Source organism: Carassius carassius, chromosome 18 (genome assembly GCF_963082965.1).
Source record: "Carassius carassius chromosome 18, fCarCar2.1, whole genome shotgun sequence".
NCBI lineage: Eukaryota > Metazoa > Chordata > Actinopteri > Cypriniformes > Cyprinidae > Carassius > Carassius carassius.
Genome location: NC_081772.1, coordinates 14,108,934 through 14,130,981, shown reverse-complemented (window position 1 = coordinate 14,130,981; position 22,048 = coordinate 14,108,934). Strand labels below are relative to the sequence as shown.

At 36.6% G+C, this 22,048-nt stretch overlaps 3 protein-coding genes across 3 annotated transcripts; all 3 read right to left on the bottom strand.

The window, feature by feature from the left end:
• Positions 1–83: 83 nt before the first annotated feature.
• Positions 84–1,519, bottom strand: LOC132092471 (general transcription factor IIH subunit 5-like). The gene is made up of 2 exons (XM_059498715.1): positions 977–1,519; positions 84–593 (listed from the first exon to the last, which is right to left on the bottom strand). Exons 1-2 carry the CDS (start codon positions 1,009–1,011, stop codon positions 413–415), a joined length of 216 nt encoding a protein of 71 aa, XP_059354698.1. The 5' UTR covers positions 1,012–1,519; the 3' UTR covers positions 84–412.
• Positions 1,520–2,242: 723 nt separating this feature from the next.
• Positions 2,243–10,088, bottom strand: LOC132092470 (protein SERAC1-like). Its single transcript, XM_059498714.1, has 16 exons — positions 9,410–10,088; positions 8,523–8,559; positions 8,189–8,331; positions 7,932–8,021; positions 7,197–7,328; positions 6,872–6,993; positions 6,659–6,787; positions 5,513–5,626; positions 5,147–5,309; positions 4,904–5,054; positions 4,310–4,451; positions 4,048–4,148; positions 3,858–3,955; positions 3,473–3,655; positions 3,209–3,352; positions 2,243–3,099 (listed from the first exon to the last, which is right to left on the bottom strand). Exons 1-16 carry the CDS (start codon positions 9,504–9,506, stop codon positions 2,963–2,965), a joined length of 1,983 nt encoding a protein of 660 aa, XP_059354697.1. The 5' UTR covers positions 9,507–10,088; the 3' UTR covers positions 2,243–2,962.
• A 1,712-nt stretch (positions 10,089–11,800) lies between these two features.
• Positions 11,801–14,634, bottom strand: LOC132092469 (myc target protein 1 homolog). Its single transcript, XM_059498713.1, has 2 exons — positions 14,311–14,634; positions 11,801–12,650 (listed from the first exon to the last, which is right to left on the bottom strand). Exons 1-2 carry the CDS (start codon positions 14,363–14,365, stop codon positions 12,064–12,066), a joined length of 642 nt encoding a protein of 213 aa, XP_059354696.1. The 5' UTR covers positions 14,366–14,634; the 3' UTR covers positions 11,801–12,063.
• Between the last annotated feature and the right edge of the window lie 7,414 nt (positions 14,635–22,048).

Here is a 22,048-nt window from a genome sequence, read left to right as displayed (position 1 = left end):
ATTTGATGCTTGTATATTATGCATGCATATAAATCACACTGTCATCAACCATCTGCTTTCAGTTTGTATACAATTCTGAAGTGTTGGAAAAGAAATAAAAAAATTTATTGTTTCTTTCTGCAGCTACTGCCATTTTCCATGCAAAAACACATTTCATTGACCATACTGTCAAAAACACAGCAAATATTCAAGTAGCTGTCTTTGAAACATAAGCAACATAAAGCACTTGAAAATTATAATTCTCTCAGATGAAAAATGTATGCAACACAAACTAAACCTATGATAACAGGCATCATCCTGGTACCCAGTCTTCTATACATTTCAGTTACATCCGTTTGTGCAATTGTGCTGAAATAATCTCCACATCCATCTGCTCCCACAGATTGCAGGGTCTTCTGTCAGATTCAGACATTTATTTCTGGGTGATGGGGAATGAATTCTGGTCCATCAATTCACCTACTCGCTCCTGGAGAACCTGCACAACTTCAGCTAGGATGAAAACGTGCGTGTCGTCCAAATCCTGGATGACAAATTTCTTCCCCAATGCAGATGTCTCGTCCAGATATAGAAGAAATTGCTTCATAGCTGGGTCACTGTTTGATATTTTAAAAGGAGAATCATAAATAATGGCGCACTGCAGCATGACTTTATTTTAAAGGAGCACTAAGATAAAAAAAATCATAATAATAATATTTGTTAAACTTTATAGGTCCAAGGTGTCAGTTACAGATGGCACTGAAGAAATACTATAGTCAGTCAACCACGATTATTTTTTAAACTGTTTCCACAACACTTGTGGAAACTTCTCCATGAAGATTAAAACGGCTTTTGACTACTGATCTCTTCATCTTTTGTAGGCTAAGTGTATATGATTGCAAGTAGATTTTCAAAATTCATGTTTATTTCTAAGTTTTAAAATTTGAATCAGAGAAAAAAATTATGAATACACCTTTAAATCGTTGTATTTAAAACTTACCATTCAATGAGAACTCCTTTTAAGACATTAACCATTTTGGACGGGATGGGTTAATAGCTCTGGTTCTTCAGTTAAAGCCTACGTATCTACAAAAGGCAAAATTGTTCTGAACATTAGAAATAATAACAAAAATTTAGCAGGTTATCGTGAACGTGAATGTTTGTAATCTTTACAAACGTTTCACATACTGGGACGTATCTCCAAACACATATACGAATCCTATAAAGATAGAAACCAGCGGTATGAAAAATGAAAGAAAATGAAAATAAACTCTTACATGATTTTTGTGTTTCTGTCAATTTGTTTTAATCCAAGTGTCCACCGTCTAATAACAATAGTCTTCCTCTACTACTGACAGACGTTTGATCTGTGCGCTCTACTGCCCTCTGCTGGCCTGAAGCGCACTGCTGCTGCGAAAAGAGAAAGCTATAGGATTTTAATATACAGGTGAATCACAATACATTATAATGTCGTGGAAAAGTTCATTTATTTCAATAATTCAGCTCAAATTGTGACACTCGTGTATTAAATAAATTCAGTGCACACAGACTGAAGTAGTTTAAGTCTTTGGTTCTTTTAATCGTCATGATTTTGGCTCACATTTAACATTAGAAGACCAATAAAAAATAAAAATAAAAATTTAGTGAACTGTTGGCCTTATGGAAAGTATGTTAATTTACTGTACATGTACTCAATACTTGGTAGGGGCTCCTTTTGCTTTAATTACTGCCTCAATTCGGGGTGGAATGGAGGTGATCAGTTTGTGGCACTGCTGAGGTGCGAAAGCCCAGGTTTCTTTGACAGTGGCCTTCAGCTCATCTGCATTGTTTGGTCTCTTGTTTCTCAACTTCCTCTTGACAATACCCCATAGATTCCCTATGGGGTTCAGGTCTGGGGAGTTTGCTGGCCAGTCAAGCACACCAACACCAAGGTCATTTAACCAACTTTTGGTGTTTTGGCAGTGTGGGTAGGTGCCAAATCCTTCTGAAAAATGAAATCAGCATCTTCAAAAAGCTGGTCAGCTGTAGGAAGCATGAAGTGCTCCAAAATTTCTTGGTAAACGGGTGCAGTGACTTTGGTCTTCAAAAAAACACAAATGGACCAACACCAGCAGATGACATTGCACCCCAAATCATTACAGACATGTGTTTTGAGTTGATTAGCTGATTGGCATGTCATCATATTCTAATTTGTTGAGATAGTGAATTCGTGGGTTATTGTTAAATGTGATCACAATTAAAAGAACCAAAGTCTTAAACTACTTCAGTCTGTGTGCATTGACTTTATTGAATGCACAAGATTCACAATTTGAGTTGAATTACTGAAATAAAATAATTTTTCCACAACATTCTAATTTATTGAGATGCACCTGTAATGTAAAGTTAGGATACACATCTTTATTAAGTGTGATAAAGATCTGGCAATAATTGTGTCTTGCACATACTTAGCATCAATATAAAAGTAGTATGGTCCTATGCAAGTACTACAATTCATCCATTATTACAAAAATAGTGGCATGTTACAGCCAACATCAGCACCAATCTGTGTGTCTGAGGTAGGGATACAAAGAAGGCTGGTGAGTTAAGAACAAAGGCTAGTTTTCAGTTTCATCAAAGAAAAATAAATAATGTAAATAAAACTTACTTCCTACAAATGATTGACATTTTAAATATAATAAACTTGATACTCATTTCTATTTGTAATAGCTTCCAGTTAAAATAAATGTCAAAAAGTGCTCATTCCAAATGACTGAAATGAAGTACAATACAAGGCAATGCTGAAGCGGGCATTAAAAGTTAAACCCAGAGGTTTTAACAAAAAGCATAATCATATTGGCAAGAATTAAAAAACATGAAAAGAAAAATCCACTTGCAATGAACTTTTCATTCATAGTTAACACTATAGTTTAGAATGTAATGGTTGAATCCTCAAGAGGCAATGAAATGAAATGGCAAGAGACCGGTTTTGGAGTGTGGACTTTAGAGTTCACTTAATACTCTGTCCTCCAAGAGCATCTTGAATAAACTGTAAAGTACGTTTATAGAGAAATGAGTCCTTTTTTTCTGGCTTGCAGATGTTGAGGTGATCAACATCCACCTGGATGAGGTCCCCAATACCCAGATCTGAAAAAGAGAAAGGAGAACTTGTGTTTTCTGATACCAGGTACCTAAAACTGCCCATGTAAGAACGATGCATCATGATGCTGCTTGTTGTTCAATTATTCTGACCTACCTGCTGACTGAGAAGGAACTACCAATATTTTGAGCATCGGCCCAATGGAGGTTGGCAGAGTTTCTGCAAAGCTAAGGACCTTTAACTCTTGTTCCTTTGTAATGTTCAGGAAATTTTCATTCAAGTCCCGTAATGCTGGAGAGTCTGAGTCGAAACAGATGAACAGAAAAATGATTTGTAAATGAGATTAAGTATCAATCTGAATCTTATCAGGTGAAATCTATATATTAATATTTAGGAGGGATGAAAGAAATCACATTATACCTCTACATAGTTCTTTTACTTCGATGGAGGGAAAAAGGAGATATCGGACATTGACAGAATACCCTGCCATAAACGTGCCGTGATGAGGAACGCTGTAGAACAGAATTCCCTTCGTGTTCTTGATCAGCGGACTGAGATCAGGATCTTTAGAGGCATCTAAGAGCATCTTTTTCACAAGTAAACCTGTGACACAAGTTATAATTAAGAGTTACTCTAACAGTCATGTTATACATTTATCAGTTCAAATAGCAATTGCAAAATAATCTGTAAAAAAACTGCTGTATTGCAAATAATTCAGACAGGTTCACAGATATGATGGAGGTTGATTTAGAAAATTACTGTCATAGTTGGGTGCTGGTTATTTTAAGACCCATCATGGACTAACCTCCCATACTGTGGGCTACCCAGACCACAGGCCTTTCCCCTACACCTGCATCCTTCAATTTCCTCAGCAGTTCCTGACTCCTGTAAGCCAAGGACTTTCTGTACAGCACAAAAAGCAAAGGAAAACATGGATATCGGGTATGCTAAATTGTGTTATATATGTGCACATCTCTTAAAACTTGACTGTTTACCTTTGGTTTTCAGCAGGACACTTTGCCTTCCAATCACTTAAATGGGTGTCATACTCAACAGACAGGATTCTGAGGTTTGGACAGTCTGCTGCCAACCATGACTGTGACAAAAAAAAAAGTAAAAGAAAAAGTTTAATTGCTGACTTTAGATTTCGCTCAGACTTTCAAAATAGCTCTGAGGCCCTGTCATGCCATTGTATTGCAAATAATATTTGGGTGACTGTAAACTACTCATAAGTTTTTTTTTTTTTTTTTATCTGACCTTGGGCCAGCATTCAGTGTAGTCCTCTCGAACCCCTTCCACCATGTCATCATCCGTCACGTCAAGATCCTTCTGGCGCCATGTTTTAAAAGCTGCTCCCAAGAGGCCGTGCACGAAGAGAACATCAGCTTTGATTGGCTGGCTGTATATAAAGAATGGAAAACATGATTTATCCTCACTAAACAAAATATATTTTTAGACACATTTGGCAAAGATGCATTAAATTGATCAAAAATTACAATAAAGACATTTCTAATGTTACAACAGATTTAAAATAAATGCTGTTCTTTAAAATTTTCTATTCATCAAAGAAACTAAAGTAAAAATGTATCACGGTTTCCCTAGCACAATTGTTTTGAACACTGATAATAAGATGTTTCTTGAGCAGGTAATCAGCATATCAGAATGATTTCTGAAGGATCATGTGACACTGAAGACTGGAGTAATGATTTGAATTGCCAACTCAGGAATAAATTACACTTTAAAAATATATTACCAAAATAAAATTCAGAATATCACAGCTTTTACTCTATTTCTTATCAAATAAATGCAGACTTGGTAAGCATAAGAGGAAGTTCAAATAAGCATGCATACTTTGTGCGGCATTGTGGGTGCAATATGTAAACACCATCCTGGTACTTCTGTTGTACAGCTTCTCTGTCCAAATTGGCTAAAGCACGGGCAGCAAGAGATGCCTGCAAGATGTATGGTGACTGGATCATCTCAGCCAGGACAGACACCCAACCTAAAGGTCAACCACAGAAGAGAACAAAGAACTACTCTTTTTCAACTCAAAATCTAATTCATGAATGAGTTGTTCTAAAGTACAACGCTTACCTGACTGTACTATGGCTGTGTGCAAGCTCTCATTCAGGGCGAGATTTCCAATAATTCGCACAATGTTGTGCTGAATTTTTGGAGAGTCTCTGCGAAGCTGGTAGACTCTTTGCAAGAGCTGCAGTCCTCCATTAGAAACAATGTGATCACAATGACTGTGGACCTGTGAACAAAGTACTCTCAAATGCTTTGAACAGATTCGTTTATTACCAACAATGAATAAATTCTTGATTAAATATGAAGGTACACATCAAGAATGTCATCAAAACATCACTCAACACACCCAAGCATCCTGTCCTCTTTGATCATTGCTTACTTCCTTGCTACACCAATACATGTCACTTTGCAGAGTTTGTAAATCTTCACCTTTGAGTGCTGCACTAGGGCCTGCAGGCAGAACGTCTCCACCTTCTCAGAGGGGGTGGAAGTCAGACTTTGGGCATAAGGCAACCCATTTCCTCCAAAACACCATAGCCCTCCCTACAATCACAGACCAAAATGCACAGCTAACATGGTGGCACTTTTATAAGAATTTAAATTTGATTAAATTAAGTACAATAGTGCCCATTGACTTTTTCAGCATTCTTGATTCCGGAAGTGATTTTCCAATAGGGATTTAAAAATGACTTACATTACAAACTTTTCATTTGAAGCAAAACAGTATATATATAATATATACAGTACAGACCAAAAGTTTGGACACACCTTCTCATTCAAAGTTTTCTCTTTATTTTCATGACTATGAAAATTGTAAATTCACAACAATACAGATATCACACACACACAAATATTCAGGTGGGTTGAAAGTGTAGGGAGGATTTTACATTATTTGTTATTTGATGATGTTATTCTCAGTGCTTCATAGCGGGTGGGCGCTAAAGTGTTCTTTTGGCATGATTTGCTTGTTTTGATTTTCTAATTGGTGGATATTTCTTTGCAGAATCATGGGTAAGGCAATTTTTCACCAGGACTTAAAATAAATAAGTTGAAAAATAAATTGGGCCGATGACTTCAACCTTGTAGCTCATAGTAACTATTAATTAATAAAAAAATTTTTTAAACGATTTTAAAAGTGACGCATACTCGGAAGTATGGTGACCCATACTCGTAATTCGTGCTCTGTTTTTAACCCATCCAAAGTGCGCACACACACACAGCAGTGAACACACACACACACTGTGAACACACTCCCAGAGCAGTGGGCAGCCATTTATGCTGCGGCGCCCGGGGAGCAGTTGGGGGTTCAGTGCCTTGCTCAAGGGCACCTCAGTCATGGTATTGAAGGTGGAGAGGGCACATGCACTCCCCCCACCTACAATTCCTGCCGGCCCGAGACTCGAACTCACAACCCTTCGATTGCGAGTCCAACTCTCTAACCATTAGGCCACGACTTCCCCCAAAGTTTAACAAGAACTTTTTAAGTTATTGTTAAACAAACTATGGAGAAAAATAAATTTTTTATTTCTGGAACTCAACTTTTGCACTCTGTTGTTGAGTGTGTGTATGTCTCACCCGTTGAGAGGCTAGTGATTGGCTGCTCTCTCTTAGTGCCAGAGAGGTGAAGTACTTCACACACCGATCCACCTCCGACTGGGGCAGAGATGCCAGTAACTGCCTAAGCCCATCTTCTATTGATATATCCTGTAAACGCACCAAACATTAGCTAAAGTAACTGACATTACATAGCAATTCAACTTGGCTATAGTCTGAATGACATCTACCCACATCTTCAGTGCGCGGCAGTGGAGGGGGAGGGAGAAAGAAGCGCAGGTCCACGTTAGGTATGCGGGCGAGAGCCACAGCTGTGCGCTGATCTATCACCTGTGCTGCAGTCTGGTACTGATAATCTATGATGGACAGGACAAAAGACCATTTAGAGCTCACAGAGTTAATGATGTGCTTTTTCTCTAGTGGGCAAAGGGGTCTGCGTAATAGAAATAGGTTTTGATGAGCAAGAACAACATGAGTTTTCAGTAAAGTCTGACAATCTTGACATTTTATGACACTTTATTTAAAAAAAAGGATTTAGAGGTGTGCTGCCATCTCTCACCCTGCCAGTGGTGATTCTGGACCAGTTCCTGCACCGCCTGCTGTCTCACAGCCCGGTCGGCAGAGCAGGTTTTCTTCAGCAGCACCCATAGCGCACATTCATGAGGGTCTGCGTCTAGATGACTGAGATGCTCTGATAGAGACAAACATCAACACCTGCTTATTTCACATCATACAGAGACATCATAGAAATGATCAATGTTTATTTATAGAGCACTTTTATACTTTTTTACATATTTATAGAGATTTAAACACAAGGTTTAGAAACGTGCTGTACAATGAATAAAAGTATACCACTGAATTTAAAGGGAACAAAATACGGAAATGATTGAGAAAAACAAATAAACAAGCAACAGACAATTAGCTTAATATAAGAGACCCAAAATAACATAACTCAAGAAATGATAAAAAACCAGGGAGAATAGATATTTCTTAGAAGAAATATAGTATGTAGTATGTACTTATAAAGTCTAAGAACAGAACAGAACAGACAGTAAGATACCTGGCCTATTTAAAACAGAACAACAATCCATGTCAGTTCCTCTTTGTGCAGCTACAGGTGACACTGAGGTCAGAAATACTGTCAAGCTATGCAATAAACCATACTGGCCCCAAGTGGTTTTTCCAAGCATGTTTGTTTCACATAGTGCCTACTGTCAACAAATATTTATTTTCAGTATTTTAAAACTAACTTCAAGACTTTTCAATGCCATCAAATAGAGATGAAACTACTCACCATCCAAAGGGTGAAGAAGAACTCTTGATGAAATTTCAAGAAACTTTCTAGCTGCTTTATGAAGTTCCTTCCTGGTCTTCAGAGTGAAGCCTGGAAAAAGAATAATGTATGTTGTGGACAATCAATAAGTTCCAGGGATGTTTTAATATCAAACAATACATCTAAAGTATCCTAAAAAAATAAAATCTAGACTACTCTAAGACAGAGATACAAAACCCATTCAAAAACGTTAAAGTGTTAAACCTTCAAGAATGTACCAGAAGCAAGGCTCTCCTCTTCTCTATTAGTGGTGTGAGTCAGGTAGATGTAGGACTTGTGCTTCTCCTGGAGTATTGCACTGGTGTCGATAGTGATGGCCTGGTTCAGAGTGACCATCTCGTATGTGATGAAAACACAGCCTCTGTGTATGCAAACCTGATAGAGTCAGAATGTGTTTCTGGGAAGGGGAACAAACCTGGCTTAAAAGATATATCACTTTTAACAACTGCTTCCACTGACATTCCCTCTGTGCTGTATTATATTGTATTATGTATTGTATTATTTTCTTAATGGTTTGTAACAAATGCAAGACAGCACAAATAATAAACCTACCCCAATACTATTGCTCCTGTCATTTTTGCTATTCTTCCTAAAGACAAAAACAGAGATGAAGACCAGCATTCAGAATTATTCAGTTAAGCATTCAGAATAAATCTGTCAATTTATCTAAACAAATGAAGTGTGAATTATATAAGGATACATACGAATGTAGTAGTACAAAAAATACATATATTTTTTATTTATAATAAATATACACTACCATTCAAGAGTTTGGGGTCAGTGTGATTATTATTATTGTATTATTATTAATTTTTAAATTTTAATTTAATGTTTTAAAGTCTCCTGTGCTCAACAATGCTGCATTTATTTGTAAAAAAATAAAATAAAAAATAAAATTAACCACTTTCTATTAGAATATATTTTAAAATGTAATTTGTGATGTAAAATGTAAAATGTGATGGCAAAGCTAGATTTTCAGCAGCCATTACTCCAATCTTCAGCGTCACATCATTCTAATATACTGACTTGGTGTTCAGTATTAAAAGAAATTGTGTTGCCTAATATTTTTGTGAAAAGAAAACCATGATAATTTTTCACGATTCTCTGTTGAATAAAAAGAACAGTTATTTGGAACTGAAATCTTTTGTAACATTATACAGTACATGTTTTTACGGTCACTTTCAATGCATCCTTGCAAAATAAAAGTATCATTTTCTATTAAAAACTCTTGAACAGTAAATATTAATTATTTTGGTTTTTATTTTACGTTTATCTATATAAAGTTGCAATAAGTGGTTAAAATGTATTCAGATATCCCAAAGTTACAAACAATAAAAAACAAAATGTAGGCCCTGTTTGGTAAGTATTCGTGGACAAATACATCAAAGCGGTTTCAAATCCAAATGGCATTATTTTGTCCATCATAAATGCTGTCTTACTAAGGTCTCTCCATGGCAGTGCTCTCCTCACAGCAGGTCCAGGTCCGGTTGTGCTCAACCTCCGGACGCGGATCAGTCGCAGGGCGGACACAGACATTAGCGGCTTCACGCGCTAAATTCCGACAAATTACTGTTGGCCAGAGGGCCGGTGAGACATATATGCCCACTATTTACGACTGCTGGCGATTTAAGGTTATCTTCTTACGTCGATTATAACCTAAATACTTCACATGTAAGAAGAGCGGTGGTGGAGTGATGACATGCCAGCAGAGTCACTACTGTAAGCTGATCTCTCTCTACTCTCTCTACTCGAAACAGTTTATGAAACGCACTTTTTTACCTTTAGAGGATGCTGATATTAATACTGCTCTAAAACATCTTAATTTGATATTAATTCATCATTTGATTTGGTGTAATGACCAGTCGGCTTGCACGTAAAAAAGCCGAGTTAACGTTATTTGGAAAGTATTCTATCGAAATTCAATCTCTGCGTCCAAGGTTAACATTTAACGACTGAAACTGTACGTTAAATGTGCAGTTTAACTATAAAACATAAGTTCCTTCCAATAGACGCGGTATAAAAGATCGCTTTTGAAAGCAAATATAAACAGGAACTGTTTCAGTTTGAACCAGTCTATGGTTTGAACGCATATTAACGTAGAGCGTCATCATTACCGTAAGTTACGCAAATGTCAGAATGTCACGCATCAAAAATGTCCAACCGTAATACTCTAATGCGCACATACATTGTTTAGAGCAATCAGTTCAACTTTGTTTAGCTGGATGTTTAATCAGTCTTCTCCAAACTGCTATACATTTAGACACTCTAATATGGCAGTCCAAAACATCAGAAGGACGTAAGCATATTCTTTAATTTTATGGTAATTTTTTTTTTTAAATCCTGCAAATTAGCACATGGCAACTTCCATCCAAAAAAAAAAAAAAAAAAAAAAATATATATATATATATATATATAGGCCTATATATATATATATATATATATATATATATATATTGACAGGATAAACAGCAAAACAGCAAGATCTACAGGAAACCGGTCTATCAAATTGCAGTTGGCACAGAATGTAAAAAAAAAAAAGGAATTCTTAGCATACATTTCAACCCTTTGAGATAATTCCTTTTGTCAGGGAAATTCACTGGTTGTGAAGGTCACTTCCAAGATGTGTGTGCTCTAAACCCTGTTTAAGACACCTTTGTGTTTTCAGTAACAGTTTTCAATGAAAGATAATGGATGTTACTCTAAACTGGAAACACTAAAAAGACTGTTCACCCAAATATGAAAATACTGTCATCATAGGTTTCACACCTGTGTGATATTTTCCTAAATATATTCTTTTGTGGAAGTGATGGTGACATAAGGTGGTTAAATAATTACATAATTTAATTTTAACTGTATTCCTTTCATAATTCGTGTTTATAGCTTTTTATGAAGATGCAATAATTGTGTTCAGTTAACATGCAGATGCAAAAAAGCTATTTCAAAATGCATTGTTTCACTTTATTTTTATGAGTACAATTGCATTGAGAAATATTTACAATGATTCCAAAAGACTACAGTTCACAGAAAACCAATAAATAAACAATCTACTGAGTTTGGTGCTAAATGATTTAAAATGAGTGTTTGTCTAGGAATATGCAACAGAGATCAGTAATGCTCTCAGATCTGTCCCTATCACTCTACACAAACACACGTGACCCTGGACCACAAAACCACTCTTAAGTCGTTGGCGTATATTTTTAGATAGTCAAAAAAACATTGTTAGATAGTAAAAATTATATATTTTTCTTTTATGCCAAAATTCATTAGGATATTAAGTAAAGATCATGTTCCATGAAGATATTTTGTAAATTTCCTACAGTTAATATATCAAAACTTAATTTTTGATTAGTAATATGCATTGATAAAAAATTTCTAAGTATTTAGATTTTTTGCACCCTCAGATTCCAGATTTTCAAATAATTGTATCTCAGCCAAATATTGTCCGATCCTAATAAACTATACGTCAATGGAAATCTTTCAGCTTTCAACAGTTTTCGGATGATGTATAAATCTCAATTTTGAAAAACTGACATTTAAGACTGGTTTTGTGGTCCAGGGTCACGTATTATCTCCTTGAAAATATATAGGTCTTTTGTCCTTGTACTAAATCAATAAAGCAGACCCATAGAAACCAACAAGTCATCTCACTCTTTCACACTTTTTCTGGTATAAGTATTTCAGATTGACCAAGCACACTAAATTCTTAAAAATAAAGATTCCAAAAATAGGTTTTGGAGTGATGCCATAGAATAAATATTTTTGGTTCCCCAAAGAACCTTTCATGGAACAGTTTTTAAAAGAACCTTTTTTTTCTTGCAGTGAGAAAACTATTTTAATCTTTAAAAAAAGAAAAAAACCTTTTTCCACTATTACTTTGTTCAATGGAAAGTTCCATGGATATGGTAACCAGATCCTAATAAAGAACCTTTATTTTTAAAAGAGTACAAAAGAACAGAAATATTCACATATACACACATTGAAAACTGGCCATGTCAGTTTAAGACATCCATACTGCTTTCAGTGGTCCAATGTTCTAGTCCAAGTTTATTAATACATTTATCTTCCCCCTATCACTGTAGCATCTCCCCTTCCTTCACGTGGTCGTCTCTTTGTAGGCACGTATGATGCTCTCATAGGCAGGTGGTGGAGTCTGGCCAGCATTTAAGGCGTTTAGATTGCTGTTGCCCCAGAAGGAATCTGGTCTGGTTCTGGCCCGGGGTGGAGTGACCATGGAACTGACAGTGCTGGTGGATCTAGGCGCCCCAGGGTTGGTAGTGAGAGTGGGGGTCCGTGGCAGGCTGCCTTGGGTACCCTCTTCTGCCTCACGAGCAATCTGGCTACACTGGAGAAGAGGATGAAAAGTAGAGGCCCGGAAGCTCGACTTGCGCCCTGGTGAGTCACCATAGTCTATCAGTGAGGGTGAGGTCTGCCGATGAAAGGAGAAGGCAGCACTGGCCAGATTGTTATTGCTGCGTTGGTCATAGCCACTGCTGTGTCGACTGTAGCCTGGCCGAGAGCGTGGCGAGGATGAATGGGTGGTGGAGCGGGATTTATGGATGGGTACACGTGTGATGGTGGCTGATGCCCGTCGACGAGACATCCAGATCAAGATCATATAGACCAGAGCACCCAGCACAAGACCAACAACCATAGAAAGACAGAAGGCCAGAATCACATCCCCTGGAGAAAGGACAGAAATAAAATTAGTAGAAACATGTCTTTAAGCAAGTAGCCTACCGTGGCCACAGAGTTGCTTATAATAGACTAGATAACACTTTCAATTATAAACAAAACTATGTTCGCAAATGAAAAACTGATTTGCGCGAAAAGAATGATTACTTATCAATTAAGAATTTGTTATTTATTCGTATTGTTTGGTGGTCATATGCCTGCGAATGCAAACTGCATTCTGTATAGCTTTCATACGGAATGCTTCTTTGTTGCCTTAAATGCGGGACGATTCCATAGGGCAGGCTTTTATTTATGCCGCTGGCATAAAAAATAATAACAGGTGTTAACAGGTGTTCTGACGATTTGTGCTACCTCCCATTAAAACAGATGGTAGCTTAATTTGATAGTGAAAAGTGCTATCAGATTTTGCTTCCAGCATGCTATTAATAAGGTGTGAGGCTTTGTTAATATGTAGGCTACACCTACCCCAACCCTACCCTTACAGCCTCATTTGGAAGCATAATCTTATAGGTAAATTAGCATTATTTGTCATTTATATATATATATATATATATATATATATACATTTGTATATATTTGTTTCGGGCTATATCTAAAAACATTTAAGATGCTTGAAGTTGTTTGGCAAACTGCACTAGGGGCGCCAAAATACAGTTTACATTGAGGGAGACACACTTATCAGAAAATTACTGACAGAAATGACTGTAATGCCAACCAGTCTCTTAAAAATAATAATATTGTTTTCTTTTCATCGAACGTGCTGTTAAACACCTGGTTCCCTGTAATCCCTGAACAAGGATTCTGTATATTTCAGAATGCAAATGAAGTGTTGACGGCCTTTTACTCCCATGACAGGTATACTGAGCTCTGCAGGATCATTAGAGAGAAACTATCAGGAGTTCAAAGGTCAGGGAGGAACTATCCTGACAAATCAAAGTGGGCGGGACCAAATTCCACACTAGAAGACACACCCATGTTTTCTTATCCTTTACGGGAAAAATGAATTAAATAGTCTGAATTTTAGGAAGTTTCCTGTTATGGCATTCCATTGTCTACAGAAATACCAGTTTCATTAGCACACAGGGCTTCTTTCTGGAACAGGCCATTTAAGGTCCTTTTTGTTTTTAAATTTGAATTTTTCAATTAAAAATGGTTTTAAAAAGAGCCAATGTTGTTTTAGTAATATATTTGATTGACAAATTGTAGAAATTGTATTTTTAACCACAGCACAAAACTATTCTGCATATTATTATTATTATTATTGTTTGTAGTAGTATTTAGTATTTATTAAAGTCTTTAGAGACTTGTGTGTAAAATAATGTGGATCTTTATATGCAATTTTTTCCCTTAGTGAAAGGAATCACATCCCAGAGTGAAAAATCATCTGGAAATGACATTTGAAGAAACCAAATGGAAAAAACAGCACACTGGTCGGGTGTTTATTTATTTTTTTGCCAATATCGTTTTTGCCGCTAGTTACAACTGTCTGCATTTCTGTTGAGAAATAAGTTCTCTTAAAAGACTCGACACAGCATTTTCTACACTTTCCATATCTTTTTTAAAAGTAGAAAGTTGACATTGCAATATTGTAAGTTCATTCATATGCAAGAGATGTGTGCAAGTGTGTAAAGATGGTAAAATATCTTACTCAATCCGAAGGACTTCAGTATTTCCAAAACAGGATGAGTGCTGTTGTCCGCCATAGCTTCCTATAGAGATACAGGGGAGACAAGAGAGGACACGGTCTCTCCCCTTCAAATCTTTCGTCCACTCACTCTTCCTTTTGACTTTTTCTTATGTCTTTCTCTATGTCTATCTAACTCCCCAATTCAATGGACCCTCCTCTCTCACTTTCTCTCTGTCTGTCTCTTTTTCAGTCCCAGACTGCTCAGCACTGTGGCACACAGGATCCTCTCCAAAGCTGGGCTCGCTACTCTGTTGTTTGTGGAACAGCAAAGTCTTCACTTCACATTTCCTGCCTTTCCTGTGTAAAATTAGCAGCGGGCTGGCCTTATCTACTCAGACCAGGGTTCCTGTGGGATGGAGAGGAAAGGGAGGAGTGTAAAGAGAGGAGGAGAGTGTGAAATCATTTTCTCCTGTCATTTGTCCCCTGGCCAAAATTCTCATATTTTACTCTGATTTATTTTCCTTTCTCTTCCAGACACTTGGCATAAACAGTAAGGGCTGTTTTGTGACACCACTGATGGCATTTTGCCATGGGGCAAAGAGCTACACAATTCATTTTATCCTCTGATCAAAAATACAGTAATATGTGAAATATTATTATTATTATTATTTTACTTTTAAATTCTTTCATTAAAATAGTTTTTTCCATTTTAACATGTTTTTACAGTTTATTTGTTTCTGTGATAGCAAAGCGGAATTTTTAGTTTCACATGACATTTTCAGTGTCAGATTGTCCTTTATTTGATCCTTTTTTTATAAATAATGAAAACATTTGTTTTAATATTTCGATGGAAACGATACAAATTTTTTTTCCGGGATTCTTTGCAAAAGAACAGCATTTTTATTTGAAAATGAGAAATATTTTTTTTTAACATTATGCATGTCTTTACTGTCAATTGGGGAAGTTGTGGCCTAATGGTTAGAGAGTCGGACTCCCAATCGAAAGGTTGTGAGTTTGACTCTCGGGCCGGCAGGAATTGCGGGTGGGGGGAGTGCATGTACAGTTCTCTCTTCACCTTCAATACCACGACTGAGGTGCCCTTGAGCAAGGCACAGAACCCCCAACTGCTCCCCGGGCGCAGCATAAATGGCTGCCCACTGCTCCGGGTGTGTGTTCACAGTGTGTGTGTGCACTTCGGATGGGTTAAATGCAGAGCACGAATTCTGAGTATGGGTCACCATACTTGGCTGATTGTCACGTCACTTTCACTTTTTTCACTTTCAATTTTGATCAATTTAATGTGTGCTTGCTGAATAGAAGTGTTAATTTCTTTAAAACATTTACTGGCCGCAAATTTAAACTACTGTAGTGTATTGATTATAATATAATATGCAATGCAATATTAAAATAGCATTATTGTTTATTTTTAATATGCCTGTCCAAAACATTATAGTAGAGGGACATTAACTAATATCTTCATTTTTGTGGTATCTTTTCCAAATTTAACTACTGCGTAAATCAACATAGCCATGGCAACTGAAAAAAACATAAAAAACATCAAGAATTATTTCATGAATCAAGTCAGAACAGATGAAATCCTAGCGTCTTTCTATGTATTTCATATCAAAAGATTTCATAACACAATTTCACAGATTTATGTGCTTTTACTGTTCATCATTGTCTGCTGTAGTCGTGCTGGTCGTCACAATGCTTCAGATTTTCCATGTAGAGTGCCAGCTCTGTGCTGGGTTATCCTGACCAGGCTAGCTTTTGCAAAAACAAAATCCTGATAAAATCCTGCAAAAAAAGCAGGACTTTTCCCCGAACCAGACCACTTTCACCTCTGTGAGAACTGTGTTCTTTCCCTTCATAGTGTTCATTAAGGGTATCTAGGGTTAATGATTAAGAACAGTAGATAGTACAGGGTTTTAGGACAGAGTCACTGGTCTGGGAAGACCGGGACACACAGACATTTCCTCTCATTGTTGCTTTGTGTTGTGGAGTGCAGATATCGGCTGTTGCCATACACAGATCTGAAGTATGCATCACATTTCTTTTTCTAGCCTATTGTGTATTTTTCATTATGTTTGGGAACTCTTGACCAATCATTAATGCAGAATATTTTGTTTTTTTGTTTATTTATTTAATTATGGATGATTTATTTATTTACTCCCATTGAAGACATAAATTATATAAATTGAAATCTCTAACACATAAATAAAATGTAGTATTTCTAAATAAAATACATATAAATAAAAAAATGTATTTTGTATTCTGTGACTTATGACTGCTGTTGTAACTCCTCTGTCCTGTCCTTTCTTGTCCTATCCTGTCCTGTCCTGTCCTGTCCTGTCCTGTCCTGTCCTGTCCTATACTATCCTGTCCTATCCTATCCTGTCCTGTCCTGTCCTGTCCTGTCCTGTCCTGTCCTGTCATCTCTTGATGAACAGCAGATGGCTCCGTTACTCTTTAGAGAACATGTTGCAGCATAAAAACATTTCAGACTGAATTCAGATTTTTATCTGATTTGCATTTCAAATAATTCCCTGGACATCACAATTCTTGATCTTATTTGCTAATTGGTTTGTTCGTTTGTTTGCTTGTCAGCACAAAATCCTCTCTTTTCTTTCTTCTCTATTCCCAGGAAACATTTAGCAATATGTTGATGTGTGATGATGAACAGTTTGTCGCCTAATAGGCTCTTCAGAAGGATGGAGGATACAGAGGCGTCATGCTGGCTTCTTGGAGAAGGTGAGTGAACGAGAATGACATAAGATCCTCTGCGCATAAAGATTGTGCCAATAACTTCACCCTGTGCTCTGTCCCTCACATCCACCTGCAGTGACTGTGTAGAGGTCATTGCTAAGTATTGCTGTTTGAAAACCAGCAGACTCAGCAGAATGGTCTCTGAATCCCGAGCTTAACACTCCAGTCAGTCATTTCACTTTGATTTTTTTTATATGACATGTGTGATTGAACCAGTAATGGAACTGAAAAGCATAGCAGTGAGTCTATGGTATGAGAGTTTTTTTCCACCCCTCTCGTATTTCACCTAATGGAATCCCATGCTTGAGATATGCCACATTCCAATATCTTTTGCATCTTTTGCATTTTCCATGAGCGAAAGCTCAGATGTGTAACACATTTTAATTGAATCACTTAGTGTAATAATGTTGTCTGGCTTTGCTAAAGTAACACACTCAAACATAGTAGAACTCGATTTGGGCCTCACTATTGGACTGCACTTGAGATCTGCACTCTGATTAGACACCAGGTGGCAGTGGAAACATATGCTGATGCCTACAGTAGAGTGTGAGAGGCAGAAAGAAAGAGAGTGCAAAGGGAAGAGGCTGCTTCCTGCAGAATCCACAGAACTTCAAGGGGAGGAAAGAAACCGCATGTTTGCATGGCATGGACTGATCGAAAACAATTATGCTTTTCACACTGGAGAATTCTCGGGTGGAGCCACATCCACTGACCTGCATCAGCAGCACTGACTTCGAATCAGTGGCATGGCATCTGCTCAGCACTATGGCTGCTCAGACAGGGAGATTGCCAATGAGATGCAGAGGCTGCAGGGTAGGTGCTTAGGGATGGGACGATAACCGGTTTTATTGATAACCGTGATAAAATGTGCTGAAGGTTAGTAATATCGTTTAAAAATGAATTATCATTAAAACCGTGTTTGATTATCGCGGTTTTAATAACTCACTATTAAATCATGTCCGGCCAGCAACAGTCTGACGCAAGCGCAGCGCACAATGTTTTTTTTTTTTTTTTTTCGAGAAGGAATGGCGAAAGTCAGTGACTTTTCTATGCTTTTCTATGCTTCTACACTTTTCATTGTAAGGAAGGAAATGCCACATAATTTAATCTTTCTTTAAATTAAGTGCATAGAGTTGCTTGTTTTATTAGTTGTTTGTTGATTATTAAATATAAAACTTGCTAAAATGTTTTCAGTGTGAGCATCAATTATTTTTGAACACTTTAATCTCGTTTCAACAAAACCGTGATAATATTGATAATCGTGATAATTTTAGTCACTATAATCGTGATATTAAATTTTCATACCGTCCCATCCCTAGGTGCTTACGCTTTCTCTTAAAGGTGACCTCGCCACTGTGTAGGATGACACAGCATATACAAACTCAAGATGTCAATTTCTTTAAAGGCTAAAATGACTTCTGAATGGATTCTAACTTGGATTGTGATGTCTTGTTGCATGTTTTGTTTGATATGATTCCGCTACTGTTAGTTGTCTGCCTGGGTGTTGTGAGAAGTGTGGTGCTATTGCCAGATTGTCACAGCTGCATGCAAAGTTTACTCTTAGTTTCCAATTGATGCTTTGTGGTGCTTATGACGTCTCCTGCTGTAAAGTCGTCCTTGGGGAGACTTTCTGTCCTGGAACTTGAGGAGAGTTTTTTGTGTTTATGTGGATACACTTTCAATCTAATTTTTCCGAAGTCTAAATAGTTTTCCAATATAGAGGCTCTTTAGATTTAGCACTGAATGTTGGTGCATTAGAGCGTCTTTATTCAGTTTCTTGTTGACCTAGATTGGAGTGCTTGTGTTGTGTGCCCTTTGTGTGGACCACTTTTAAGATTGAATCAGAGGCAAAGAAAAAGAGAGTCAATGAATGGAGAAATGAGATTAGGATGAGGAATTGTCCAGAGAGAAACAGCAGTATAAAGAAAGATAGGGTTTAGGGGTAGAAGAGTTGACTGTGGAGGTGTGTAGTTCATTCTTTAATAAATAAGTAAAGCACATTGATTATGAAATGCACTTTTTCATTGAATGGTTGAACTAAAAAAAATCACTTCCTTACTCTCATTTTGTTCCAAATCTGTACAATTAAATTTTTTGTGTGGAACACTCACACACTAAGTCGGATCTTTTCAATGAATCATTTGATTTGGTTCACACAACTGGATGATTCATTCAGACTAAATATATAGTTCAGTGTTTTTTGTTTATGTTTTGTATAATTTAGGGCTGATAAGCGATTACATTTTTTTATCTAATTAATTACATGATCTGGTGATTAATTAATCTAATATTGCACATTAAAATTTGGAGAAATTACTCTGAAAAGATCATTTAAAGTCATTGTTGTGCAAAGCATCAAAAGAGATTACAAAGAGTAGGTTCAGCAAGAAATATTTTGATAAAATGTATTACATATACTCTTTTGGACCATGTGAGTAAATGATGACAGAATTGTTTTTGACATTTTTGGTTGGGTGGACTATAACTTTAATCATTTATTTTCCCAATTTTATTATTATTACTATGAAAATATTAAATTATTTCTTTGATGAAATGATATTTTAAATAATAAACTAAAACTGCCAGTAGGTGGTGGTAAATGTCTTAATGATTAAGTCATCGAGTCATTTATTCATTCGTTTGATTCATTCAAATGGCTGATTCATTCAGGAGTGAAGTAAATGGTTCTTTATGAATTGTTCATCGAATCATTAGGCTTGCTCGACTTGTTCGAGCGGATCATCACCATCAGACCGATCGGTGTGTGACATCAAAGAACAGCAAGAGCTTAGAGAGCAGACGAGTCCTTATGCTTTTAAAATCACTCTCGGGGTACTTTGATGTCATACACCGATCGATCGTGCAGCGTCACTTCAAATCCAACGCGACTATGGCCAATGGTTCAACAACGCGCCAAATGGTTCACCAAATTCATTCAAAACTTGGATTAAGAAATGAAAGGCAGCTTTGGGTGGCTCGGGGATGAACAGTTCTGATTTGTCTTTATATTAAGGTTGGCAAAATTGAGCAAAACAGACAACATTGTGTCTATAAATAACATAATATTAACTTCTTAATGAACTGTTGTATAAGATGAGTATCACATTTGAACTAGTGTGATATTGCACTTAGCCTACAGCTCGTGTGATATTTCTTAACTATATGATGTTAATATGAGAGAAAATTTCAAACGGGGCATTTTGCCCCATATCTTGAATTTTAGGGATATTCTCTAGGCTCCATCACACAGTAAGTTGTTGCTCTGCCTCATATTAGTTATCAATCGACTGTATGAAATGGCAGATGATCCATATATGTCTGGGGCGGGGCAAGTGCGTTAAATGCTTAATAATTTTAACGCATTATTTTTCTCCATAATTAATTCATCTAATTAACGCGTTAAATTACCAGCCCTAATAATTTTATTAACAACTTGAATCAGTTTTAAAATTAAGTTTAGATCTGAGTAATTTTGTCATTTTCTGTTTTAGTAATTTTAGTACTTTAGCTTCAATTAGTTGGAGGCAAAAATTTTTTTTGGTCTTTTATGTTTAAGTTAATGTTTAGTAATTTAATTTAAAATAATATTTATATATTTTATTATTTGTTAAAAAAACATTTTTTAGTAGTTTTTAACAACAGAGTTAATTCACTGATTCAGTGATCTTGTTATAGCATTTTTCAAGTTAACAGCTCAGAAGAAAAGTATATGATGTTGAGGAAATTTCTGAATTCAAATTTTTAGTGAACTGTCCCTTTAAGAACTTTCTGTTCCAGAGATGCAGGGCTCTGGGAGATACACTATTGCATTATATATCATTGTTGACCACTTATTATTACAACATAATATGGTGGTCTTCATTTTCATATTCAATGTAAAAAGACTAATAAATTGTTGTACTCACTATCAGTCTGACTATGATCATGATGTTCATCTTCTGTTTAAACTGTTGCACAGGCACACGCTATACTATGTTCTGTAGGTCGCCCTAGAAACCAGAAGTAGAGCAGTGTGTTGAATGTCCAGCTAGATTAATGTTGTGTAAAGATGCTTGAGGGGGGAATGAATCATGTGTTGCTAACTATGTTATTCAGTATGCCATTACTTTCTTACACCTCATTGGTTGCATAATTAAGGCAGAGCAGGAAACACAGCTGAATGACATGCTTATGTGTATGTGTTCATGCCTAGTAAGAAACAGCAGTGGTGAAGCCTTCACATCATGATACTGATTTAAGAGAGAAAAAAATGTCACCTCTTTATTCTGTATTTTAAAGAATAGCCAATTATATTGCTATCATAAGCGAATACTGCAGGCTCTAAAGTAAGACATCAGCTACTTTGGGTAAGACAAAAACTGTCAGTCAGGGAAAAAAGTGAACGAAAAGGGAGTTCAGTGCTTGACTCTATATGTGAAGATTAGGTAGACATAGAAGAGTAATCCCTGTTTGTTTGACTGAATATGAAGATTTTTTTAATTAATTTTTTTGTCAAACTGGAATCAAATATAATGTATACGCAATCCTTTTTTGTTGTCTTTAATTTTGTGCATAAATGTAACATTCAACATTCATTTTGCACTTGAGTTGAGTTCTCTCTCTCCTCCTGAGTGAGCAGATTAGAGTTGCTAATGGGACCAGTTTGATCCCTTGCTTTGATCAGATTAGATTACCATTTCTGTGTGTGCAAGTGTAATACCTTGCATCCAAATGGTAGGTTATTAAAATAAGAGCAATTAGTGGCACCATACGGCAGAAAATGGCAAGTCTGTTTTGAAGCCCTCCCAGGGTAAAAATCTTTCCATATGCTGGGGAATTTAGCTGTTTATTGTCTCTCGTTATCCAGACAAAAACGCCTCTTCTCTGCATACGTCTTATATTTCATATGTTTTTCAGTGGTGGTCCATGTAGGCGGTCATAAGATCACTTCTCCATCTACAGTCTGGTGGGCTGAAATGAGCCACACAAACATCTGTGGGAATGGGTCACACTC